The 27,406-nt window shown below is 53.4% G+C and overlaps 1 protein-coding gene across 1 annotated transcript; it reads left to right on the top strand.

Moving 5' to 3' along the window:
- The first annotated feature begins 1,181 nt into the window (after positions 1–1,181).
- Positions 1,182–5,300, top strand: LOC148218089 (uncharacterized). The gene is made up of 3 exons (XM_088158047.1): positions 1,182–1,948; positions 2,217–2,923; positions 5,261–5,300. Exons 2-3 carry the CDS (start codon positions 2,244–2,246, stop codon positions 5,298–5,300), a joined length of 720 nt encoding a protein of 239 aa, XP_088014173.1. The 5' UTR covers positions 1,182–1,948; positions 2,217–2,243.
- The last annotated feature ends 22,106 nt before the right edge of the window (positions 5,301–27,406 follow it).

Raw genomic sequence — 27,406 nt, 5'->3', positions numbered from 1 at the left:
TCTCTCTGAGTCAATACACCAGAAACCTGCAGTCAAAATATGTCCCAAATATTTAACCTTTTTTTCCACCATTTGCGCTTTTTTTTTTTTTTCAAATATTTAAAGATGCTGTTTAGCCTGAACATTCAGCCATTTCACAGAGGCTTCTTCTACCACTCCTTGTCCTCCTGATTCGATCAAGTCATCCACATCCTGCATTAACCCAATCCCTGGGGGTGGGGTAAATTCTTGTGATATTTTCTGCAAGTCTTGCCTGAATAAGGCCGGTGCTTCCGTGCATCCCTGCAGAAGGACCGTCCATGTCTTTTCCATTTTCCCTTCTACCTCTTGTTCCCACCCAAAAGGAAAATCCAGTTTACCATCCTGTGTAAGTGGGCATCCCCAGAAAGCATCTTTGCCATCAAATACTGAATGATGGCGATGTGAGGAGGGCACCTGGTTCAAGATGGTGTAAGGATCTGAGAGCCCCTGGGTGCTTGGGCCTTAATATGCACCCCACTTTTGTATAGCTAGTGATATTCATGGCTCTGTTAAGTGTTTGTTCTTCTTCTGGGAGTTCCTGAATTGAGCAGGACCTTGGCTGAGCAGCAGTCTGTGTGGTCAATTAATAACATTTTCTGACCCTGATGGCTTCTGCTGTCATTTCCTTATGTCCACGTCCCCGGCCCTGTGTCCAAGCGGATTCGCAGCATGTGTTTGTAGAGACACTTTGCTGTTGTTCCTTGCATGGGGGTCCCCCGTTTTGGGGCCATCCCCCCTGGAGCAGGGTGTCCCGGCTTGGTGCAGCCCCGCCCCTCGGGCAGCGCTGAGCCAATGAGAGCGCGCGGCGGTGATGACGCAGCAGTGTCCAGGCAGAGCCGCAGCTCCCAGCGTTGCCCACCTGGAGCCACCTGCGCCCGGCCCGGGCCCCAGCGCCCCCCTGGAGGGGAATTTGGGGAGGTGGGAGGGGGGGAGCGCCAAGGCCGGGCCCCCCCGCGCTGTGGTGGCGGCAGCGGCTGCAGTGGGGAGCGAGTGCGGGCGGGAGCGGCCGAGAGCCCAGCGCTGCCCCAGCCCGAGCTGCCCCAGCTCCATGGCTGCCCCTGCGCTGGGATGCTGTGGGTTTGGGAGGAAGAGGGAGCCGGCAGTGGGTGCTGGGCCTGGGGGAAGCAGGAGAAGGGAAGGAGATGCAGGGTTGAAGAACAACATGATCAAATGATGCATGTGGGAGGAGGAGGTGGGATTGTGCAGGAGAAGGAGGAATAGTAGGAGGAAGAGGAGTGTGAGGGGCAGTAGGGACACAGGATGAGGACGAGGAGTAGCAGAAACAGGAAACATCACAAGGTTCCACCCCTCCCTGTATCTGCAGGCCCTCCCAGCCCCAGGAGTGTTGCACCTCCTGACGTGCCACAGGTGATGAGGGAGAAGGATCCATGATTTTCACAGGGGTAAATCTTGGTGTTTCTGAGCTTTATTGGGTTAAATGTTGGGGCTGAGGTTTTTCTGTGGGTGCTGAATCTTCATATTTTTTTCCTCGATTACAATGTAAAATGTGCCCAAAAGTATGTATTCTATCACCATCTGTTGAAGCCAGCTGGGGTAGGGATCCTTATCTCCGAGGGAGATATCCTCTGTCAAAGGGCCATATGCTAGAAAACAGGTGGGGGAGTGTTCTTTATCTTTCCTTCCATCCATCCTTCCTGCAGGAAGATATCAGATATCTTCTGTTAATGGGCCATTGAGTTCAATACATAACTGATAAAATTACATCATCCCATTTTGAGATTGTGCACCCAGGGGGAGTAGCCAAACATTTTGTACCTAGATTCAAACTGAGATTTGGAACACCAAATCATCCCTTACCCACTGGTTTCCAGAGGACAAGAGCTACCAGACCTTTCTACAGCATCACTACTACAACAAGACCACGTCATCTGGACTGCTACCACCACCTTAACTAGAGGGGCGTAAGGTTGTATTCTGACTCTGTCAGATGTTTTCTTTTGTATTGCATGTATTATATTTTTTTCTCTTGTTTTTTTCTATAAAATTCTATTTCTGACTTGGAGTCTCTCACAGGTTTTGCTTTCAAACCAGCCCAATTTTCGAGGGGATTTTGGCTGAATCTTGGTGTTTGGGAGGTTATTACAGACACAAGATGCTCAATGACTTCCACAGATGAACTTGGGCAAGGAGGAACTCCCAGTTTATGGAGCTCTCTTGTTTTTTCCCCAAACCAGGATTTTTCATTCCCATGGCGTGAGGAGATGGAGGAGGCAGAAAAGCCCCGGAGATCCCATAGGAGGAGGGGCTGCAAACCCAGCCCAGGGAGCTGCAAGGAGGAAAGACCCTCCCTGAGCCGGGATGGCGGCCGGAGATCCAGGCAGAGCTCAGAGCTGGTGGAGAAGCCTCATGGAGGGGAGAAGCCCCACAAGTGCTTGGAATGTGGGAAGGGTTTCAGCTACCACTCCAGCATGATCCAGCACCAGCAGATCCACACTGGAGAGAAGCCCTATGAGTGTAGGGAATGTGGGAAGGGATTCAGAGTCAGCTTCCATCTCATCCGGCACCAGGTGATCCACACTGGACAAAAGCCCTACGAGTGTGGGAAATGTGGTAAGGGTTTCAGCAACAGTTCCTACCTGTTGCAGCATCAGTTGAGCCATACAGGGGACAGGCCCTACACATGCTTGGAATGTAGAAAGAGCTTTGCGTGGATGTCCAGCTTAAAAAAACACGAGCACATCCACACCGGGGAGAGGTCCTACGAGTGTCCCAAGTGTGGGAAGAGGTTTCAGACCAGCTCCAATCTCCTCATGCATGAGCGGATTCACACAGAGGAGAGGCCCTTCCGCTGCCCTGACTGTGGGAAAGGCTTCAATCTCAACTCCACCCTCACTGTCCACCGGCGCATCCACACTGGGGAGAGGCCCTACGAGTGCCCTAAGTGTGGGAAGAGCTTCTCAAAGAGCTCAACCTTGAACCGACACCAACGGAGGCACCACTAAGGGAAGCCCTGTGAGTGCCCCGAGTGTGGGAAGAGCTTCGTGCTCTGCTCCAGCTCCACCCCCCATGGGAGGATCGGTGTTGGATGATCCCCAGTGACCCCCGTTGGGCAGAGCCCTGGTGATCCGTGGTCCTGGTTATCCTCGTTGGGTCGGGGGAAGGGGTTGGAGAGATTTCTTTCCCTTCTTATTCTTCTGTGATTTGGTTGGTAATAAATTCCCTCGCTGTGCCCAGGCTCAGTCTGTTGTTCCCCTTCAGGTGCTCAGGGTGGGATCTCTCCTGTTCATTCTCTCAACTCCTGGGCCTTTCCTCAGCCAATCAAATAATGTAATTTAGATTCAGCCAATCAGAGAGAGCAGCTATGTTGACACAGCAGTGTCCAGGCAGATCCACAGCACCCAGTGTTCCCCCCCTGGACCCCACCCAGTCACTAACCCCCTGTGGCACTTACACAGGTCCTTCCCCAGTCCCTCCACACAATAAACGTGACTGGGGTGAACTGGTAAGCTTTATTGGGAACACTGGGAGCAGCTGGGGAGGGGCAGAGTGGCAGCAGGGCTGGGGGTAACACATGATCCCCCTAAAATTAGTGTGGGGACAAAGCAGGGGTCCTGCCCAAGCCTGATACCACGGGGCAGGGCTGCAGCTGCTGCCAGCTCAGCAGCTCTGTGGGAACAGAAAAGGAGGTGACACCTGAGTGGGGGCCCCACGGGGAGCACACACACTCCAAGAGAGGTGGCACATGACCCCCCAGGACCCCTGGTCTTAGGCTGCAATACAGGATGGGACAAAAAGTATGTATTCTATCACCATCTGTTGAAATCAGCTGGGGCAGTGATCCTTATCTCTGTGGGAGATATCCTCTGCTAATGGGCCATCTGTTAAAATCAGGTGGAGCAGTGTTCTTTATCTTTTCCAAAGCCCATCCTGCCTTCAGGAAGATATCTTCTGTTAATGGGCCATTGAGTTATACTGTATGACTGATAAAATTACATCATCCCTTCCGTTCCCAATGAATGAATGATAAAATTCCATCATCGCACTGGGAGATGCTCCAGCCAAGGGGAGGAGCAAAGCCTTTCCTAGCTAGGTAAAAACTGTGATTTGAAACACCAAGGCAGTCTTTCTCCACTGGATCGCAGTGGAAAATTGGATCTTTCAACATCAATACTGGACCTTCAGAGGAGAACTGCACGTTTCTACAGGAGCACTGCTTTAACTGAACCATATCTGTCATCCAGGAGGACTGCAGCCACCATTCAATCAGACTGCTGCCAGCACCCTGACTGACACGGTGTCAGGTGTATTCTGACTGTCAGTGGGTTATTTTTGGGCTTTTACTCTCTGATACTGTATTTCTATTTTAATTTTCCTAGTAAAGAACTGTTATGCCTATTCCCATACCTTTGCCAGAGAGCCTCTTAATTTCAAAATTATAATAATTTGGAGGGTGGGAGTTTAGATTCTCCATTTTAAAAAGAGGCTTCTGCCTTTCTTGGCAGACACCTTCTTTCAAACCAAGATAGATTTTGGTGCCCAACGTGGGGTCTGAGGGCACTGGGAGAAAGAAGGAATAACAGCTCCTGGGTAACCTGTTTTTTTTGTGTGCTGGATATAGAAACCTCATTGGGTGGCACCATGTGGTCTAGCTTACTGTGGTTCAGGTGGGACGTGGTCGTGGCTGTATTCCTCCCATTTGCAGGCCCTATAACTAAAGCTACTGTGGCTGTTATCCAGTTTGCTTTATGGGTTAATAAGGTGAGAAATTAATAGATTTTTAACTTCTTTGGAAGGCGGGTACATGGATTCAGGACTATCACACTCTAAATGTGTTATTGGGATTACTTTAACAATGGTACCTACTGTGAGGGAATGACACCAGGGAAGACTTTTCTCCCAACCCTTTACCCAGTTTTTTGGGTCTACCCCACCATTTTCTGAAGGGATAAAATGTCCTCTAAATGCTAATGATATCATACAGTGGCTGGTGTTGCTGATATGCCTGTTCTATTTAGCAGTCAGAGATAAGGGAATACTGGCTTGGATAACCACTCTGGTACCTACCCCAGGAAATAGAGATGCTGCTGCAGAGACTGACCCTGCCCCACAGCCTGCCTCAGAAAGGAACCACCCAGACTGGGTGGGTGTTTTAGTGAAGGAGATGTGTGAGATGCTGAAGGAGTACCTTTCCCCAGCTGGTGAGAAACCCTCCCCCTGCCTTAAAGAGGGAGACTCTGATGGTGCAGCAGTGGAACCCACAGACATTACATCTGTCCAGGTTCCAGCTGTCCTGCAAGGGCAATCACAGCCAGCAATAGTCAGCCCTGTGGAAACAAAGAAGTCTAAGATGAAAACAAGGCACCTAGATAATAAGAAACGAGGGCCCTCACAACCAGCAGGGGAGCCAGAGGTTGAGATCATCACCAAGTCCCTGTCATATGAAAGTCTCTCTAGTCTGTGAAAAGACATTGTATGATGGGGCAGCGAGGCTTTTACAACCTGGTTACTTTGGGTCTGGGACCTTATGGGTACAGGCGTCCAACTGGATGGTCCTGAGGCAAGGAATTTGGGACCCGTGACCCAGGACTCAGGTGTGGACCAGGTATTTTTAAGGGAGCCAGGCCTCCTTTCCCTCTGGGAGCGACTTTTAATGAGTGTGAGAAAGAGGTCTGTGTTACGGCTTTTTCCCGGCCGATACAGAGTCTTTCACCTTCCACCGGTCTAGCTCAGGTGTTGGGATGATATTCCTCTGGGCCTTAGCCACAAAGACGTAGATAAGATATCAAAAGAGGCTCTTTCCCCTGATAAAGTTACAGGTTTATTTCTTGTGGGTAGTGAGTGAAAAGGGAAGGGAAAAGAGAGGGGGGAAAAAAGAGAGAACGGGAAAAGAGTGGGGAAAAAAGTGCGGGAAAGAGTGCGGGAAAGAGTGGGGGGAAAAGAGAGTGCGGGAAAAGAGAGTGGGAAAAAAGAGAACGGGGCAAGAGAGGGGAAAAATGCGGGAAAGAGAGTGCGGGAAAGAGTGCAGGAAAGAGAGAGGGGGAAAAAATGCGGGAAAGAGTGCGGGAAAGAGAGCGAGGTCAGCGGGTCCTGACCTTTTCTAGGGTCTGGAAAGGGGGGGCGGGGAGAAATTGGATCCCAGCCAGCTCTGTGTGGCCAGGAGGGGAGAGGGACCAAGATACAGGGCACAGCAGGGGTCACGGGATGTACCATTTACAATGTATCTAGGGAACGCAACATCTCCCCGTTTTTTGTTTAACAAAGTTGAAAGAAGGATATTGGTATCATTCAAATTACGATTTTACCCACCACTTGTAGCTGGCGGGAGGGTTAGATTGTTTCAAGTCTTTCATTTCTATGTGATTGACTACTGAGGTAAAGGGAATGAGGCTATGAATAGCCTTGAAAACCAAGTGACGTAGGATCCCAAATGCCATTATTACAAGGAAAAGAATAACAAAAATTAACACAATTGTTTTGACTATAGATGTCCACCACCCTGTGAGTCCCCAGCCTTTGAACAGTCCATTGAACCAATCTTCAGATTCTTGCTTTACTTGTCCGATTAAGTTGTTCATGTTTCGGAGGGCAGCATGGATGTTAGGAGCTCTCGAGGTCAGGTCCATACAGCAAAGTCCTTCAAATTCCTGGCACTCATGTCCGTGTAGTAGTAAGAGAAAATCTATAGCAGCACGATTTTGGAGTGTGGCCTGCCTGGGTCAGCCAGATGTTCTGACGTGGCTGAGGGACAATCCATGCAGCTGCTAGACTGTTCAGTGTTAGCAGGAAGACAGCTTGGATGGGGTTCATCACGGGACTGAGAGAAGAGAAGGTTTTCTCTAGAAGGAAAAACAAACATTATAAAACCTATTAAAAGTCTCTATTTGCCGGAATGCCACCTTCTATGAGGATTTCTTTTCCTTTTTTTCTGCGGCGTCTTCTTTTTGAAGCCACTGCTACTTGTTCCTCGTTCTCCTCAGTTGGAGCAGGATGTTTGGGAACGAACGGTTTCACCCACTTTTGGGGAATCCACCGAGGGCCTGAGGGAGTGGATACACACGCATAGCCACGCCCCCAGGTAACAAGCTCATAGGGACCTTTGATTTCCCAGGTTTCTGGGTCCCTAATCAAAACTGGAGGATGTTGGGATAACTTGAATTGTTTGCTACTGTTAAAGTGACGTACCACAGGTGGACTCATATTTTCAAATGAACAATTTAGGAAATTGATAGTAAACATGGCTTTGCAGAGCTTCTGCTGTGGAGACATCCACACAGTTGAACTGCTCTGTTTAGCCAAAACCTGTTTGAGTGTCTGATTGGCTCGCTCCACTATACCTTGGCCTGTGGGGGAGTGGGAGGTGCCAGTTTTATGTTCCACTCCCCACTGCTGGACGAATTCCAGGAACTCCTTGGACTTATACGCTGCGCCCTGATCAGTTTTGATTTCCTTAGGGATCCCCAACACTGAAAAGGCTTGCACTAGGTGTTGTTTGGCATGCATAGCCCTTTCTCCTGCATGGGCAGAGGCATAGACTGCACCTGAATATGTGTCGATGCTTACATGAACATATTTGAGGCGACCAAAACTAGGAATGTGTGTGATGTCTGTTTGCCATACCTCACAACTGCCAAGACCTCGGGGGTTTACCCCCATGCCTATTGAGGGCATGGTGTGCAGCTGACAGTTGGGACAGGTGGCCACAATGGCTCGAGCCTGACTCCGAGTTAGCTGGAACTGACGCATTAGACCTGGTGTATTCTGGTGATACTGCTGGTGGCTCAGCTTTGCCTGTTGGAAGATGTCAGGAAGGCGTGCTGGTTCTGCTGGGGTGGCTTGTTCTGCTGGGGTTGCAAGGGAGTCTGCCTGACGGTTCCCTTCTGCAATTTCACCTGGCAAATCTGTGTGTGATCTCACATGCATCACATAGAACGGATGTTCTCTATGAGAAATCAAATAAATTAGTTTGGAAAGCAACCTAAAAAGCTGCTCATTTTCGATGTTTCTGAGCACTGCCTGCTCTGCCCTGGACACTATCCCCGCTACATAGGCTGAGTCTGTCACCAAGTTTATTGGCTCTGAGAACTTTTCAAAGGCTCTCACGACTGCTGCCAGTTCAGCTACCTGGGGTGACCCTTCCACAAACTCAACATCAGCTTCCCAATGCTGAGTCTGAGGATCTCTCCAAGTCATCACCGACTTGTGGGATGCCCCAGATGCATCTGTGAACACTGTGAGAGCTTTGAGTGGTCTCCTACTCCTCTTCTCACGAGGAATGAGGTGGAATTCCTCATTAAACAGCTTGTGAGACGGGGCATGGACTGATATTTGTCCTCTGTAGCTGTCCAGGGCTAATTGGAGACTGGCATTGCTCTGGAGCAAATGCTCAAACATCTCTTTAGTCAATTTGTCAGGAGAGTTCTTTCCCTCCTCAGACAATTTAACAGGGAGGTGAATACATGTGAAGTCACAGCCAGCTAATTCATGCAGTCTGATCCTTGCTTTCCGAATCAGTTGTGCTATTAACTCTTGTGGCTTAGTGATAGTTTTGGATCTCTGGTGGGAGAGGAAGACCCACTCTATGATTAAGAGTGACTCTCTCTGCTCCTTGATCCATTGGAATATTAACCCGTGTAAGTGTGGCAGTTTTCCTAGGATAATGAATTTGAAGGGCAGCTCGGGCTGGTAACGGTGAGCTTGCCTCTCTCCTAAGGTCTTTTGTACCTTTTCGATTGCAGTCTTTGCCTCTGGGGTCAGTTCCCTGGGAGAAAGCAGCTCTCTGTCCCCTTTCAATAAATTGAAGAGAGGTTCTAGGTCCTCATTAGTGAGGCCTAGCCAGGGCCTAACCCAATTCAATGACCCACACAGGGAATGGAGATCTGCTAAGGTTTTTGGATTACAATTAATTTCCAATTTCTGCGGAACAATGGTCCGTGCAGTGATTTCCAGGCCCAGGTACTTCCAAGGTGGCATCCTTTGGACTTTGTCCTCCTGCAATTCAAATCCAGCAGAGGTTAAAACTTTAACCACTAGGTCAAGTGTGTCCTGGAGTAGAGAGTTATCGGGTGCACACACTAGCACATCATCCATGTAATGCAGGATGATGGCCTCCCCTCTCTGGGCACGCACCTGGGACAGCAATGAGGCCACATGCCACTGGCAGATGGAGGGACTACATTTCATTCCCTGTGGCAGAACTTTCCAGTGGTAACGCTTCATTGGGGCCTCTCGATTGATAGTAGGAACCGAGAAGGCAAACCGTGGGGCATCCTCTGGGTGTAGGGGTATATGGAAGAAACAATCCTTGATGTCTAGAACAGCCAATTGCCAATCTCTGGGAAGCATTGTTGGAGAAGGCATTCCAGGTTGGAGAGACCCCATGTCTTCAATTACTTTGTTTATTTCCCGGAGGTCGTGGAGCAGCCTCCACTTGTCTTTCCCTGGTTTCTTTACCACAAAAATCGGGAAATTCCATGCACTTGTGGTCTCTTCTATGTGGCCTTTAGCCAATTGTTCCTCCACAAGCTCCTCAAGCGCCCTGAGCTTTTCCTTACTCATGGGCCACTGTGCTACCCACTTTGGGGTATCATCTAGCCATTTTAACTTTTGGGTAGGGCGCCCCACAGTGGCCGCTTCTAAAAATCCCGAGGAGTTTTAGGGATAATTAATTTTACCCCCCACTGTGACACGGTGTCTCTCCCCCATAGAGGGCATTTATAATCTGTAACAAATGGACGGATGCTAGCCAATTTTCCATCCGGCCCCTCAATTTGTACGATGCTTTTTGATATTTTTGCCAATTTTACTCCTCCTACACCCTGGATTCTGCCTGCCACAGGCTGAAGTTCCCAATGTGACGGCCACATCCTTTCAGGTATGATAGTCACATCAGCACCCGTGTCCAGTACCCCCTCCACATGGAGGTGATCTGATCCACGGGTTAGGTTGCATGCCAGAGAGGGCTTGTCCTCACCCACCACTTCTGCCCAGTAGACTTCAGGTGATTTTCCATCTACTGGGACCTCCTGTGGAACAGGAATGGCCTGGGCAAGGATTTGTCCCTCAGCCAGGTAATATGGTGGTAGAGGACATCGTGCCAGGAGAATGAGGCTAGTTATGCTTCCCTTGATGGTCATGGGAACCACCTCAATCTCTAGGGGTGTGTGTGCTGTGTCACCGACAACAAAGTACTCACTGTCCAGTTTCATGTGGTTTAACGTCACGTCCTGTGTACTGTTAGGTAAGTCCACTGTTATGACTGTCCAATCAGGTGACCTGAAATGAAAACCTCTGGTAGTCACAAGCCTAAAACGGCCTAGTGGCTTCCAAACCTTGTTAACTGAACATTTGATATTTTTATTGACATACATCCCCACACCCCCTATCCCATCCTCCCCCTTTTTGTTTATGAAGAGAGAGTCTTTTGCCAGTGTGGAGCCCGCAGTATTTATAGCCGAGCGCGCTATGGTGTTAATGGCGGGCACGCGCTGTAAAGCTAGTTTTTTTGTTTGTTGGTTTTCTTCTGTTTCTGGTTGTGTGGACAGTCTCTGGCGAAGTGTCCTGGCTGCTTGCACTGGAAGCAGATGATGTGCTGCAGTTGCTTTGGTGACACTGGTTGCTTCTTGGCTTCTGGTGTCACAGCTGCCATGGTTCTTGGGTGTGCCAGTCCTGGATTTCTTTCGTGTCCACTGAACAGTTCTGCTTTCCTGGCGCAGGCTTCAATCATCTGTGCTAGGCTAGGTGCTGGCTCCAGGGGAAGGCCAAGGATAACCCTACGGCAGGTTTCATTAGCATTCCTCTGAGCCATTTCTTTAATTAATTCAGCTTGTAATACTGGATCAGACACTTGTCTTTCTACTTGCATACGAAGGCGGTCCACAAACTGTAAGAAACTCTCAGAAGTAAACTGTTTAATGTTAATATAACTGCCTTTAGTATCTACTGTTGGTAATTGGTTAAAGGCTTTTTCTGCGGCATTGCATATCTTATCTAAGACAGACTTAGATAGTACTCTAGTTTGGTTTTCAGGGCAATGCCAATCTTTCTCCCCACATAGGTGTTCATATGTGATATCATTATTATCAGCATCCTTTGCATTATCTGAGCTTTTTAAAAGCTCTTGTAAAAGCACTTTTAAAGATCTTTTCCATAGGCTTTCCCATAGATCATATTCGGAAGGAGTTAACAGACACCGGAAAAGCTCTTTGATATCATGTGGAACCATTTCGTTTGAATTAAAAGTGGCTCTCATTATGCCTTTAAAGATTTCACTATTCCTACCAAATTCTCTTTGTACTTTACAAATTTCTTTTTTATCTTGGTAGGACAAAGGCTGATAACTTCTTTTTCCGTTTCTCTTACCAAGATAAACTACAGGAGCAACTGATGGTACATACTCTTTCTCCTGGTGCTGACTTTCAGGTTTGGGCATCCCCCCCCCACCGGGCCCGGGAGGCTCCCCGCCTCCCCCCACCACGGGAGCACCATCCATCCCCCAGGGGCTGTGGGCTGATCCCTCCCCACCCCCACCGCCACCGGCACTGAAGCCAGCAGGGGCTACATTGACCTCCCCCACCCTGCAGCAGCTTGGAGGGAAGGAATGTGAAACCGGAGAGGGGGAGGGGTGGTGGAATTCAGGATTGCAACACCTGTGGGCGGGGTCGCCAGGTACCAGGCAGGACAGGGTCTTGGAGGGGGGAGGGGGCGGTGGAGCCGAGGGCAGGGAGGAGTTATGGGAGGGGACAGGCTTAGGGGCTGGGACCAGAGGGTAAAGGGGGTTGGGGAATGAAGGAGGAGACACGCGGCTGTCACCATATCGGCCCTCCCCCACTCCCTGGACCGCATGTCCAATGCTATCTGGGACCCCAACCTGTCCAGATACGGCCACGTGTTCGTGGCCAGCGGGGGAAGGGAACAAGGAAGGAGAGCTGATAATTTTAGAAAAATCGTCAGAACCGGGATACTGGGGGGGATTTGGGGTTTCAGCACAGTTACAGCCGTGCTGAGCATGCTGTATTTCCAAGGGAGACCCTAGGGTGCTTTCCGGTTTATGGTTATAGGGATTTTTGGAACGGGAAGGTGAGCTTGAATCATTTTGCTGCTGCTGTCTGTTGTTTTCTGTCTGAATTAAAACTTTCCGAATTTGTAAGAATATCGGAAGGAATACAGAGGCAGTTTTATCTCCATTTTCTACTTTTGAAGTCAATAAATCCCCTATTTCATCCCAAAATGAAATCGAATTTACATTTTGCAATTCAAGGTCCGATATTTCAACAGACAGCCAGCTGGCAAAACGGGCTAGTTTTTTATTAGATATTAAAACATTTCCTGAACTTAGTATTTCTTTGAGTTGTTTTGTTATACTCTTTTGTAAAGCAGATTGCTGTATCCCCATAGTGTTAGCAATTTGCACTATATCTACTCCACTACCGTTAAAACACAGGAAAGGAGTTAGTTGTTAAGACGTACACCACGGTTTTCAGGCTTTACTAGATGCGGAACCGATGTTAATTTCGCCGTTTTATTGTCAGCAAAACCTACGTGTGGCGCCCGCGCCGCTGTAGGGACCGCCCCCGCGTCGCAAACACCCGCAAAAACCGTAAAAACGCAAAAAAAACCTCCCTGTGCCGCAGCTTTGAAACCGATCAAAGCTGCCTGCCTGCTGCGCCGCGCCTGGGGTGGCCGCGTCCAGCCCCCCCCAGCCCCCGCGCCGCACCACGTGGCCGAGGGCTTCCAAGCCCCGCGCACGCTGCAAACACACCCGTGCCGCCTGTCCTTCCGAGGACGGCTCCGGGCCGGCAAAATGCCACCAGTGAGACGTCCCCCGCGGAGCTCCGGGAACCACCCGCCGGAAAGGGACGCTTAACTCACCTTTTTTCTTGCAGGCAGACACGTCTGTGTACACGGTAGTGGATCCACGTCCTGAACCGACCTGTCTGGGACTGACAGGCTGCCGGTTCGTGCTGAAAAGTCTTCGAACTGCACAAAATGCAGCTTAAAGAAATTTTAGCTAGTTGATCAGCTCCTATGCTGGTCGAATCCCGAAATTAGGGATCACAGCGAAACGTGGGTGCTTTAAAGAAACACGCACGTGGGGCGCCAACTGTTAGGGCTTTTTTCCCGGCCGATACAGAGTCTTTCACCTTCCACCGGTCTAGCTCAGGTGTTGGGATGATATTCCTCTGGGCCTTAGCCACAAAGACGTAGATAAGATATCAAAAGAGGCTCTTTCCCCTGATAAAGTTACAGGTTTATTTCTTGTGGGTAGTGAGTGAAAAGGGAAGGGAAAAGAGAGGGGGGAAAAAAGAGAGAACGGGAAAAGAGTGGGGAAAAAAGTGCGGGAAAGAGTGCGGGAAAGAGTGGGGGGAAAAGAGAGTGCGGGAAAAGAGAGTGGGAAAAAAGAGAACGGGGCAAGAGAGGGGAAAAATGCGGGAAAGAGAGTGCGGGAAAGAGTGCAGGAAAGAGAGAGGGGGAAAAAATGCGGGAAAGAGTGCGGGAAAGAGAGCGAGGTCAGCGGGTCCTGACCTTTTCTAGGGTCTGGAAAGGGGGGGCGGGGAGAAATTGGATCCCAGCCAGCTCTGTGTGGCCAGGAGGGGAGAGGGACCAAGATACAGGGCACAGCAGGGGTCACGGGATGTACCATTTACAATGTATCTAGGGAACGCAACAGGTCTGTCCACAGAGAGAATGCAGGAGCACCACCATAGAATGTGCTGGAAGACCCTTGAGGAAGGGATCCAACAGCTGAGAGAAGTGGCAGTGCTGGAGGTGCTCCTTGGGAGGGATGGACAGCATGACAATGACCCTGACAAGGTCAGGTGCACAGGGCAGATGTTGTGGAATCTGGCAGACCTGGGCCCATCTCAATACACCACCTTCATTGCAACAATTAATGCTGATAACAACCAAGATACAGTGGGTTCTGTTGCCAACAAGCAACAAGCTTAGAAATTTTGAGAGTATGATCAATGTCCTGATGCAGGCTCATGTCTCTGCTGTAATTGTGAGCCTCCAAGAGGAGATGAGGGAGATGAGGGAGATGAGGGAGGAGGGGAGGAGGAACAGTTCCCAAGCAGCACCAGTGCGAGTCACAGACCCCAAAGTTAGAGTACACTCTGAGTATTTTATTGATAACTTACATCTTGCACTTCATACATTAAACTGTGTTAATCAGACTCTGTCATATCACGAGTTCCTGGAACACATTTTTAAGCCCTTCCAGCTGTAGCCCAAGGGAAGCTGTTTCTGTCTTGCATCACAAAATTGGCAGATGTTTTGCAAAGACAGCCCTTTAAAAAGGACTTGTTACGTGCATTAACATCCAAGGGGTTGCTTTCAAAGACAGACAAAAAACCCATGAGCAAACAGAAACCAACCAAACAACCTATTAAAAACTTTATTTTTAGCTCTTGCTTTTAATATTTTCCAAGCTGGCCTCTTCTTCCACTGCAGTGTTTTTCTTTGAACAGAAAAACACCCTTGCCAGATGATGTGACTTAACAAGGCAAACAGAACTTACACACAATGGATATATTAAAGCTAAACAGGCAGAGTCCCATTTCATAATCATCATCATTTATTTTCTGTTTATTTTGTTTTCAGAAGGGTGAGAATTGTATCTCAGATCCCCTGGCTAGTTTGGTGCCATAGCCACTGATTTCCTGTCCTTTTTAATTATCTGTCCTTTCTAATTATCTGTCCTTTCTGTAGTTCCTCTGCCCATTTGTTGCTCTTTGATCGCTGCCTCCTCCACCAGATTTTTTTTTCTGGATTTGTGGGCGATTTTGTATGGGTTTTGATTTTTTCTTGGTGGTTGTTTTGTTTGCCTGTTTTGTTGGGTCACAGTTTTGGTTTTGTTATTTGGTTGGAGTTTTTTCCAGTTACCAGTAGGAATCAGCTTGTGATTTGAATTGTAAAGATTTGAAGACAGGTGTTGCACATAAAGGTTGTTTTTGTTTTTAAAGTCATCTCACACACAGCTCTGCAAGCCCCTGTGACTTTGAGGACTGTGGGCTCTCAGACAGCAAATTGTGCATGAATAGGAAACTTGTAGTTCCTATCTGCATTACACACAGCAAAATGTAAAGTGTTTGGAATGGAATCAATTCTAACCTGTTTTTTTTTTTTTTTTCTGCCATGCCATAAATTGTGTCAGATTCATCAATGAACTCGGATCTTCCAGGATGGAGTGTGCAAGGATAATCCCTTAGCTCCTGTGTGGAGCTGGTGTGCACCAGGCCAGACACAGCACTGTCACCCATAGCCAGCCTCTGTCTGCACAGAGAGCAGGGAGCTGCAGCTCTGAGGAACTCAGGGCTTGGTGAGCAAACACACCAAATCCCTCATTTAGATCTGTTACTTTACTGGACTATTTGTTGCTATGTATTTAGTATATATTTATTTATAGTATATGCTGCTGGTATATTTTTATATCCCCTCCCAAAGCTGAAAAAAAAGAACCCTGGCAGTTTGCTTTAGCTGTGAAGTCAAGAGACTCATTTCAACAGGTTCCAGCTTTGCTCCTTGTTTGAATTCAGAGCAAGCAAAAACCTCTTCTGTTGGTCACATCAAACCAGCATAAGTCTGTGAAAGACAGAAGAGTGTAAAAATTAGTTCATTTTCTAGTACTTACAGTCTTCTAATTCAGCCATGGGATAATTATGCCATAATTCACTAGATCAAATAACTGGTAAAAGCAATAGAAAAGAAATTTTTTAAAGCTAGGTTTAAAAAAAGTGGATTAATTTCATAAACAAAACCATGTAGTAAAAATACAGTAATTTAAACTTCTCAAAGCCCTTTGATAATGGAGCCCTGCACCCCAGTCATGTGCAGTGCAGGCTCAGCTGTCCCTTTGAGCCCAGAGCTGCCAAGGATCAGGGCTGGGATGAGCCTTCACCCAAAAGTGAATCCAAAATCAGTCGAGAACAGGGCTCACACACAGAGCAAAGTCTAAAGGCCAAGCCCAAACCTCCATCAGGTTGGATTTGTTTAAACACTGAATTGTAGAAAATTTGCTCATCCTGTAACATCATTATTACCATGAAACTTTACATGAGCTGCTAAATAACCACATTCCCATCCTGAAATGCATTCCCAAATATTGTTGTGAACTTGCTCTGCCTCTGCCGCTGCTCCTGGGGCTGCTCTTGGCCACGCAGCCTCAGTGGGAGCCAGCACTGGCTGCAGCCCCAGCGGGCTCCCCAGGACAAGGCCCAGCAATTAAGAGGCCAATTAAAGCACTGGGCAGCAGCAGAACCCTTATCAGAGTTATTGGGACAACAGGGACTTGCCACAGCTCCACAGCAGCATGACCATGAGCCAGGCTACCAATGCAATGAGCAGAGTTTTAATAAAACTGCGGAGAAAAATCAGCAACTTACCGTCCTATCTGATAGAGCTTCCGAATGCCAAAATAGCAGCAGAGCAGGACAAGTGGCACAGTGAACATTGTCACTACTGTGCCGATCATGCAGGACCAGCGCACATCCTGGGGGCAGACAATTCTTGGAAGGCGCTCTGGATCCTGAGCATCTATTCCTGTTTCAGGGATAACATCTGTGGGAGCAATGGGGAGCGTGAGCCCGTGCTGTGCTCCACTGCTGAGCTGGCAGCTCGCTGCATACGGCCAGGACGTTCTCTGTTTGCCCCAGAGCTGGGGCCTGCAGGCACCTTGGCACCCCTTGGCACAGGCTGTGCCACCCAACAAAGCCCAGGAGGCCGGGAGGAGAGCCCGGGGCCAGCGCAGCTGCTTGGGCAGTCGCTGCTTCCAGGGAGCCGCGCCCAACCCATCCCTGAGCAGCCACTGCCAGCCCCGACCCTCCCTGCCCCGTGACAGCTCCCCCGGCCCAAGGGGACAGAGCCAGGCCCTGTCAGGACACACTGGAGCCCTGCTCTCCTGTAACGGCTTTTTCCTCGGCCTAAACAGAGTCTTTCACCCTCCTCCTGTCTAGCTCAGGTGTTAGGGTGATATTCCTCTGGGCCTTAGCCACAGAGACGTAGATAAGATATCAAAAGAGGCTCTTTCCCCTGATAAAGTTACAGGTTTATTTCTCGTGGGTAGTGAGTGAAAAGGGAAGGGAAAAGAGCGGGGGAAGAGAGAGAAAAGAGGGGGAAGGACAGGGTAAAAGCGTGGGGGGGAAAAAGAGAACGGGGGAAGAGAAAAAGGGGGGGAAAAAAGAAAGAGCGGGATAAGAGATCTGGGGGAAAAAAGAGATGCAGGAAAAGAGAGCGAGGTCAGCGGGTCCTGACCTTTTCTAGGGTCTGGAAAGGGGGAGCGGGGAGAAATTGGATCCCAGCCAGCTCTGTGTGGCCAGGAGGGGAGAGGGACCAAGATACAGGGCACAGCAGGGGTCACGGGATGTACCATTTACAATGTATCTAGGGAACGCAACACTCTCCCCCTCTGCCCTTTCCCCACCATGGTCACCCCTTGCAGCCCCTCCCAGGTTTCGGGTGGTGTCTCCCACGGAGGGATCCCAGCAGGATTGCTCAGCCTGGCTGAGCCTGGCACAGCAATCACCTTCTGTGGCTCTGCCTGGCATCTCCTCCCTTTGTGTACCAGGGGCTGGCACGGAGCCATTGCTTCCTCCAGGAAGCGCTGCCTTCACCAAGGCCTTTTGGTCCACCTCTGGAGAAAGGAAGAGGCGCAGCTGGATCAGATGGAACCGTTCCCCATTGGGGAGGTGGCATCTTCAGTAAGTAATATTTGTCCAAGACATGGATAAGGATCTGGAAAAGGCCCAGGCTCTTGGGGTTGCCACTGGGCCCTCCCTCCTCCAAACAGCCACCCCTCCTGATCTACCCTGAGACCAGGAAATTTCAGGGATCCTCAGGGTGTGCATGGCCTGTGGGACACTTTGTGCTCCCTTGCCTTCCTGCAGAGGCTGGGGAGAAGCTGCAGCCAGGCCAGGCTGGGAAACAGCCCTGCAGGCTGTGACAGCAGCAGTGGGACAGCGAGGCTGCCATGGATCCCTTCCTGCTGTGCCGGGCACGGCGTGTCCAGATGTGCAGAGAAAGCCCCCGGCTGCTGAGTGTCAGGAGAAGGCTGAGGGAAATGCACCCACCACGGTGTCTCTGCAGATCACTCAGCATCTGGTCCAGCAGTTTGGATGCTTCTACGGATTTCTTTTCTCCTACGCCTTGGTTCTTCCATCTAGGAGGACCTGAAGGGAAAGTAGTTCCATTTCTCTTCAGGCTGCAGTGGCAGTGAGTGCAGAGAGTGCTCCAAGGCACTCCCCCAGCTCTGCCTTCCACTCAGGAGCAGGGGCAGAGGGATCACATGCCTGCAGTGGCCCCACACTGGGATGGAAGGAGCCCCTTGTGGGGCAGTCAGGGGAGAAAGGACTCCCTGGAGCTGCCAGCAGCTCTGAACCCAGCCCCAGCCAGGGCTTGGCCAGGGCAGCGGGAGCAGCTCAGGCTGCCTGGGGCCGGCAAAGGAGCCACACAAGGCACAGCCCCGGGGCACAGCCCTGGGGCCTTCCCTTCCCTCTCTGCTCTTCTCCGTGGCTGCACAGAGCACACGGAAAGAGACACTGGCATTGCACATGGGAAGAGGATTGACAGCTAAATGCTCCTTCCTCCCACTGACAGCGATCCTGTGGGATCAGTCAGGGCTCCGGAAGGGAGCAGGGCAAGGTTTCCACAATGCCTCAACCCTGAGATTATGGAAAGGGAAACATGACAGGAATGAGCTCTTGCCACAGTGACAGAGATTATTTTGTCAGGAAAGGCACACTGAGAACTTGCCTCCACCATGCTCTAGAACCTTCATCCTGTCATTCGCCAGTTTTTCAAAATAATCCATCTCAGGATCCCAGCCTAGAAGGAAACACAGATGAGAACCATTTCCGTGGTGTTCTGGGATCCCCTTCTGCTTTAGGGAACTGGGCACTGCAAGGGGATCGGGTAAGGCTGTGGGAGCCAGATGTGAATGGACATGGCCAAAGCTGCAGAGGGGCCTGGGGAGCTCTGGGCTGGCTCTGGTCACTCTGCACACTCTTTCCATGCCCTGTTCAACATCCCTGGAGGGGAAACCAGGCCAGCCCAGGGCCCCTGCAGGCTCTCTCCCTCCCACAGAGGAAAACCTCCCTAAAGCCCTATGGAAAACCATCCCCAACGCTTCCTGGGGAGAAGGGAGCGCTGTCCCGGGAAAGGGGAGCCAGGCCCCCAGCTCACCTGCTCCCTGTGCTCTCCACGGAGCTGCCTGGGCAGCCCTGGCAGGCAGGGCCAGTGCCAGGAGGAGCAGGAGGAAGAGGCGCAGAGCAAGGGCCATGGTGCCTTGCCCTGTGCCAGTCCCGCAGCTCTTGCTGCCCCCGCTGTCCTGACACCGCTGTCCCAATGTCAGCACCACTGCCGCCGCCGCCGCTGCTGCCGCAGCAGTTGTGCTCAAGGCCTGACTGCTCGGTGCCTGTGGTGCTGTGCAACCACGGGGCTCTGGCACCTCTGGGACCTCACAGCCTGCTGTGACCTCACAGCGAGGGTGGAATTTTGTGGGGAGTGGGATCTATGTTCTTTGGGAGGGAGCTCATCCTGCCCAGCAGCTCTGTCCAAGGGCTGTGACACAGTCCCAGCCCAGCTGATCTCACAGCCTGGGGGATGAAGGGATGGAGAGCAGCTCTGCCGGGAAGGGCTTGTGGGTGCTGCTAGATGAGAGGCTGGACATGAGCCAGCAATGACACATCCAAAGGAGTGAATGTTGAAGGAGGTGATTCCACCCCTCTGGCCTGATGAGACCCCACCTGGAGTACTGCATCCAGCTCTGGGTCCCATCACAGGAAGGACATGGTCCTGTTGGAGCTAGTCCAGAGGAGGGACAAAATGAACTGAGGGCTGGAGCCTCTCTGCTTTGGAAACAGGCTGGGAAGCTGGGGGTGTTCATGCTGGAAGAGAGAAGGCTCCAGGGAGACCTGATTGCTGCCTTTCAGTACCTTAAGGGGACTTGTAAAAAAAGATGGGACAGAATTTTTAGTGGGGTCTGCCTTCTCCGGGCAGGCCTTGGCAGCACCGCAGCCCTTCATGGCCTCCCACTGTCCCGTGCCCTCCACGCCTCCCCCAGGCCTGCCTGGCTGCTGAACGAGCTCCAGAGGAGCCGCATCAAGAGGCACCTCAGAGCCCTCAGCAATCCAGCCAGCAACACACGGGCAGGACACAGATGGCGCTTCCAGGCTGGCAGAGGGGTGCTGGCCATCTCCAGGGACCGGTCTCTCAGGGATCCCCGCCGCAGCTCCGGCCTCTGCCCGCCCGCTCTGTCAGAAGCCTTAAGGCTTCCACAGAACCACCAAAGGCCAAGGGCCTTTTGGCCACTTTCCCTTCCACTCCGCACGCTTGGCCAACTTGGCGAGCACAAGCACCCTTTTTGCCCTCTTCCCCATTGGCCTGAAGACTCTGGGCACCAAAAGAAAGCTCCTGGACCTCTGTGTATGACAACAGCAATTTACTAATCCTACAGTGGGGTGAAATAAAGTCCTTGAAGTGCAGAGGTGTTCCCTGCAGGCTCAGGTGGCCCCAGCAGACGCAGCCTCCCAGATCAGTTCTCCACACTGCTCACACAGGACAACCAGCCCCTGCGACACAGGGAAGGCCGTGACTTCCAGAGCCGGCGGAATCCATCTCGCACCTGCTGGAGTCGGGAGGAGGGAATGCTCTGTACAACTCGATGTACAGAGTCTGAAGAGCCAGGCATGAGATGGCAGGGCTGGTGTCATCTGTCATGTCCTGAAGGGCTGGAAGAGAGAGGAACAGAGCCACAGTCAGAGCCTGCATCTGCAGGGACCTGGGGAGACCCTCCTGCCCCATCCCTCCCACACGGCAGCTCTTGCCATAGCCTGGAGGAAGCAGGAGACAGCAAGGATCAGCTGGAAGGCGCTGGCCACGAATGTCCCTCCCGCAGGCCCCTGGAAGGTCTCTGTGCTCTGCCCACGCCGCCCCTCGTGCGCGCAGGGAGCAGAGCCCTCCCAGCCGGGGCAGGGAACGCAGCTGCCAGCGCCAGCCCCCGCTGACAGCCCGCTGGCCTCACTCACCCCTGCACATGAGCTGCAACTCTCGCTGCTGCTCTCTCAGGAACCGCCCGGCCATCCCTGCCAACACAGAGCCTGTCACGGCCCCAGCCGCACAGCTGCCCCGCAGCGGCGCTGCCAGCCCTGTGGCCACAGCAGCGCCTTCCCCTGCAGGGCTCAGGCCCGGCCCTCGCCGCATCCTGACGCCCAAGGACACGGCTGCGAGAGGGCGGCAGCGGCGCCGAGGGCAGGCGGGGCTCCAGAGCCCCGGCCCGGATGGCGCTGCCGGGGCAGCAGGCGGGGCTGGGGCCGAGCTGCGGCGGGGCGGGGAGGGAGCCGGGCTTGTGGCTCACCAAGAAACCTGACGGCCGCCTCTCGCAGGGGCTCCTGTGGGCTCCGCAGGTACGGCAGCGCCTGGCGCAGCAGCTCGGCCGCTCGGCTCCTGTCCTGTGCCAGCTGCAGAGAGCGGCAGGGCACGGAGGGAAGGGTTGGCGCGGGCTCTGTCCCTTGGCCCCGGCCTGCCCTGCCCGCACAGCCCTGAGCGGGGCAGAGGGCCCGGCAAGCCGCGGGCTTGATGGAGCTCGGGGCTCCATCAGCTCCGGCCCTGGGTCCAGAGGAGCCTGGAGAAGAGCCCGCGTGGGCAGCCCAGGGAAGGGAGCAGCGTTCTTACCAAGCACTCGCCAAACCTCCACATCTGATCCGCCATCAGCAGGTGCTCAAGATCTCTCCTCTTCAGGAAGCTTAGCGCTGAAAGCAGCGTTTCACAAGAGGCCTGCAGAGCAGCAGAGACCCAGAGATGGCACCGCAGCCCAGGGCACAGGAGCTGCCTCCCTGTGCCAAGGCCAGGAGGAGGCTGGAGCCCATGAGGTGCCCGGGTGCAGGGAGACAGCTGAGCCCCCTGCCAGGAGGACAGCAGCGCCCAGGAGTCCTCACCTGTGCCACACGCATGTTCTCATCGTGGCAGTTGAAGAAGAGTGGCAGCAGGCTCTTGCTCACAAGCATCTTGAGGGGCTTTTTACCCTTGTCCGCTACCAACCTCATCACCTCTTGGAAGAGGCGAATGGAGAGCAGCTGCACATGGCGGTTGTCCTGTTGGAAAGGAAGCAAAAGCCCTCCACATCAGCTGCTCCAGGCCCCTCTGTGCACAGGCCCAAAAATCCACGGGGCCCCACACTTGGGGGCAGCACCCAGTGGCCGTGGCTGGGGGCACAGAGCCTTACGTTGTCCAGCAGTGGCCAGAGCGCGCCAGCCAGCCGCAGGGCGATGGGGCTGGGTATTGCGAGGTGTCTGTGCGAGAGCAGAAAGCTGAGCACCGCGACGGTCATCTCAACGATGTCTTCATCTGCATCCCGCAACAGGTCCACAAGGCTTTCTGTCAGGCTGTACATTCTAATGTTCTGCACGGAAGACAAGGCAGGGCAAGCCCACGCTGCTGCTGCTGCCGTGGAGCCCAGGGGCCGAAGGGCTGTCCTGAAGCACTCGGGCAGCTGAACAGCAACGCAGGAGAGCTGGGAGCAGCTGCCACAGCTCCCAAAGCCCAGCCAAGCCCAAGGGGCTGCTTTCCCCAGCCCCACGCTGCCCGCACAGCTTCCGCCGCTGCTGTCTTCTCACCATCGAGGGGTCCTTGCTGAGCTGCACGAGGCCTCTGAGCACCAGGCGACGCATCTCCCTGGATGTGCTTTGCAGGCGCCTTGCCATGATCTCCAGGACGCTGTCACCCCATTCTTTGATGTCCAGGAGGTCCAGGACCTGAAAGGCACAATGCAGTGACCGGGGTGCCCAGCTGGCAGGAGCTCAGAACTGCACAGGGCTGAGCCAAGGCAGCAGCACAGGGCACGGGCACCGTCCCAGGCAGCTGAGGCTGTGAGAGGGCAGAGAGGTGGGAGGCAGCTCAGCTGTGCTGCCCATGGGGCTCACCTCCACAAGGAATGCCATGGCAGGCAGCTGCCAGTCTGAAATGTCTTGGCTGAGGAGCTCCAAGAGGCAGGAGTTGAAGCTGCAACACCAGATCATGGAGACACAGCGCATCTCCCTGGTGGGGGGAAAAGGCATCATTGCCCCTGAGCCGAGAGGGCAAAGCTGTCCCAGGAGTGACCCACGGAGCTCTGGTCTTTTCCCAAGCCCCCCGTGGGCGCTTTGGGAGGCGGCTGTTCCCGGGCACCCTCCTCTGCCAGCCTTTTCCAGTCTGCTCGTCCGTCTCTTTGTGACAAAACCCTCTCACCCCTGCCCATGGGAACTGTGTGGGGCACCCTGGGCACAAGTGCCGGGGGCAGCAGGGAGAAGGGGGTCTCACCTGGCCAGGAGTCCCACTGCATAGTGGTGGGTGTCAGTACAGAGCAGCGTGTCCCAGCCAGCCTTGCCTTCCATGGCTACCACAACACGCTCACACTGCACTCGACAGAGCAGGACCTTCAGGGTCTGCACTGCAAACCTGTGTGCAGAGCAAAGCCCAGGTCATGCTGGCAGCCCTGGCTCCTGCCTTGGAAGGGATGGGGAGACTGGGAGGACTGGGATGGGGCACCTTTGGGGGTTGGTGGCAAGGCCCAGTTGCTCCTGGCACCCCTTCCAGAAGGTATCAACCTCCTCTGGCGTATCCAGTGCGCTGATGTAAACTTGGAAGAGCAGACACAGAAAGAGACGGGGAAAATACTCCAACACTATAGGTGGGCACCAGATCAGGTTGAAGACCCTCCACAGTGTCACGGTTGCCTGCAAAAAATGAATCACCCAGAGACAACACTCAGTGCCAAGACATCCGTGTGGCAGGGCCCGAGCATGCCAGGGAGAGGCCGGGGGAGACACCTCGGGGGCGCCCAGCCTGGTGCCCCTGAACTTTGCCCCTAAGGCAGGTTTCACCCCAGTGCCTGAGGCAGAGAGATGCAGCTGGGGGGAGGACAGAGAGCTAGCTGCTGGAGAGGTGGCCTAGGGGCAAGCCAAGGTGAGTTGCAGGAACTCACAGCCAGGGCAAAGACTCTTGTGCTGTCCCCATCGGAGGTGTACACACTGTCCACTGGCCAGGCGTTCAGCACATTGAGGAGTATCTGCAGCGCCGGCTCCGCAGTCCCAGTGGAGGACGTGATCACTCCCCACATGGCCGTAGCAGCTCTGTGGGGTCAGAGCTCTGTGTCAGGGGGGTCTGGGCCACAGCACTGTGGCCTGGGCTGCTGCAGGGGCCCGCGCTGGCCGTCAGCCCTGCCTCTGCCCACCGGCCCTCGCTGGCAGCACCCAGCCAGCCCACGGGGGTGCAGGCATCTTGAGGGGCAGGGAGGGAGCGTGGCAGCACGCTCAGGGGCTGACATGGCAGCACTGGCAAACGGAGGAGCCAGAGGCTCCTGGAACTGTCCCCCTGTCTGGCAGTCACCAGGGACAGGCTCTACAGGGTAACGGGCCGGAGAACCCTAAACCCTCAAGGCAGGTGGGGCTGCCGTACCTGTCACCCGATGGGGCCCAGCGCAAGAGAGTCATCAGCACATCGCAGGGGTATTCCCTGGTCAGCTCCAGAAGGGCCTTGTCCAGCCTGTGCCCAGCAGACTCGTTGGCCGTGAGCCACTTGTGGATGTACCTCACCATGGCTGGCACCTGCAGAAGGCCCGGGGAGACTTGGACACCTGCCCGAGCAGCAGGTTCCCCAGCTTCCCCTGAGAAGTGCTGCCCTTCCCAGCCTATTGGTCTGGGCCTCAAAGACTGAAGGAACCCAGCAGAGCTGGCTTGAGGTGTCACACAATTCCTGGGGTGATCAAGCCCTGGCCACAGGCTGCTTACTTGCTTTGGATTGGAGACACCCTTCTCCACAAGCAAATCCAGCATGGCAGCCCCGGTCTCAGCAGTGAAGAGGGGAAAGTTTGCCAAGAGCCCAGTGCCCACACCGGTGGTCTCTTCCCACCAAATGCACATGATGAATTCATAGATCATCTGCAGGAGAAGGGCAGGAAGAGAGGGAGAATCCATGGAGTGCTCCAAGCACGGTGCTGGGCTGAGCAGTGACAGCAGGCCCAGCCCAGGTGGGGATGGCTGCAGTACCTGCGCTGTTCTGCGGAAGCGGCCACGGGCAGGGTCCTGCTCTTGTGTCGGGTCCATGGCGGCACCTGGCAAAGAGCGAGCGCAGCCAGGGCTGAGGGGCTGTGGGAGAGGCCGGAGAACACAGGCCAGCCCTGCATTCCCAGGCAGGGACAGCCCTGGGATGCTCCAGGGATGGGGGGTGGCTGCCAGGGGGTTCAGCCCCAGCCCCTCTTCTGTCCTATCCATGGGCATGTTGGGATGGGATGGGATGGGATGGGATGGGATGGGATGGGATGGGATGGGATGGGATGGGATGGGATGGGATGGGATGGGATGGGACAGGACGGGACGGGACGGGACGGGACGGGATGGGATGGGATGGGATGGGATGGGATGGAATGGGATGGGATGGGATGGGATGGGGCTAAGCTGGCTGCAGGCACCAGCCCTGTGGCCCAGCTCTGCTACTCACCCTCCTGCAGCAGCTGGATCTGCTCCAGCTCTTCAGGCTGCTGTGCTGAGGGAGCTGCAGCCTCCTCCTCCTCCTTCACCCAGGCCAGCTTGGGCACTCTGGGTGGTGTCTGCTCCATGTCACTGTTTGGAGTTGGGACTGCTTGCAGAAGAGATGTCTTGGAAAAGCTCCAGATGAGCAAGTGCTGCAGTTGTGCTTTGTAGGCAGCTGCAACAGAGAAGCCTTGGGAAGGCTACAGGACACCGTGTCCTGCAGTCTGTCCTCGAGGTCACCTGCAGAGGAAACGCTTTGGAAAAGCTCCGGGTCAGTAAGGAACAAGCTGGCTGTGTGGGGGCTCCTCACAGCACCGCTCTCTCCGTCCTGTCCCGACGAGTGCACCGAGCACTGTGGTGTGGCCGTGTCACCGCCAGCACCTATGTCACGACGTGTCACAAAGGGTCACCCTTGTACGCTCTGTCCCTTTCCTATTGCACGGTGACCACGGTGCACTGTGTCACAAAGAGCCCTAGGACACACCTCCACGTGCCCTGAGGACACCCCCACCCCACCCCCCACCCCCCCAAAGTGGCCCAGCTTGCAAGGAAGACGTTCCCCCAAGGTTCGAGGAGAGCCCAACAGGAATTTTAGGAATGGCTCAAACAACAAGCAGATGCTCCTCTGCTCTGCCTGCTCAGGGCAGCAGAAGGAGCCCCCACGGTTGCCGATGCAGCTGCAGCAGGAAGGGCATCGGGGCCTTCCACAGCAGCTGCCAGGGCCTCTTTGGGACAAGACCCGGTGCTGGGTGGCCGTCACACACACAGGAGTGTGACACAGACACGGGACGTATGGCCCAGGGCACGAATGCTGCTCTGAGTCCTGGGAGCAGTGAAATCAGCAGGTGTGGCAGAGTCCCTGCCAAAGGAGACCTGCCGCCCCCAAGGCCTGCCAATGCTGGTGCCTGCTCCTGCCACAGAGACCTGTGTCCCCTGGGGACTTCTCTGCCAGAGGACAGCCAAAGCCCACGTGCATTGGTGTGTGTGCTCCTTTCTGCAGGCGGCTGTTGGCAGGAGCACCTGGTGGCAACACTTGGTCTCTGTCAGAAGCTGTTACTCCTTCCTGGAATGATTTTTGCTTGGAAGTGATTATGTGCAGTGTCCACGCATCTCCCCAGCCCATCACTGCCTCACACACGAGGTGACCACCAAGCCACTCTCCGGCCATCTGACCCGCAGCTGAGCCCTTCCCAGAGTGCCCGCACCCGCAGGGAGCGCAGGGCTGGATTTGGCCGCCAGAGAGTTGGTGACCCTCGTGAGATCCTCGGTGCATTTAGTTCCTACAGGAGTGTGGGCACCGCTGGGAAATGATCTGCATGCCTTGTTAATTGGATGTTCTTCCACCGCTAGCCTGGGGCAGGATCTCTCCCGGTCCTCCTCTCAACTCCCGGGCCTCTCCTCAGCCAATCAGAGAAGGCACCAAAATAATTGAGCCAATCAGAGCGCGCGGCGCTGATGACTCCTCAGGCAGTCCCAGAGCGCCCAGAGCTCCTCACCTGGACTCCACCCGCGCCCCGCCCCCAGCGCCCCCCGCCAGGAGAATTTTGGGAGGGGGGTATCGCGTTTTATCTTCTTTTTTGTTCTTCCAGAGTCCGCATTAAATGCTCGAGTGACTGAATTTCGTGTTCGGACTCAGATATTTATTAATTCTTATCTATATTACAGTGAGTTCTGCAGCACTTCTAGCTAACAGGCTAAAAATGGACACGTATCTCTCTCTACAAGGCCTTTTAAGGGCCAATCTTTCCAATTAAGAACAGACAGCTAAATTCTTTTTACTTTTAACCCACCAACCAATCACGTGTGACCTGCAATGTGGAATTTTTTATCCAATTACAATTATCACCTAGACCCGTGAAGAAGGTGAAAAAGAAAGAAAACTCCACCCTAAATCATCCATCTTGTTTTATATGTATTGATATATTCTA

Source organism: Sturnus vulgaris, unplaced genomic scaffold, assembly GCF_052056855.1.
Source record: "Sturnus vulgaris isolate bStuVul1 unplaced genomic scaffold, bStuVul1.hap1 Scaffold_195, whole genome shotgun sequence".
NCBI lineage: Eukaryota > Metazoa > Chordata > Aves > Passeriformes > Sturnidae > Sturnus > Sturnus vulgaris.
The sequence above is the reverse complement of the archived record's forward strand: the minus strand, read 5'-3'. Positions and strand labels throughout refer to the sequence as shown.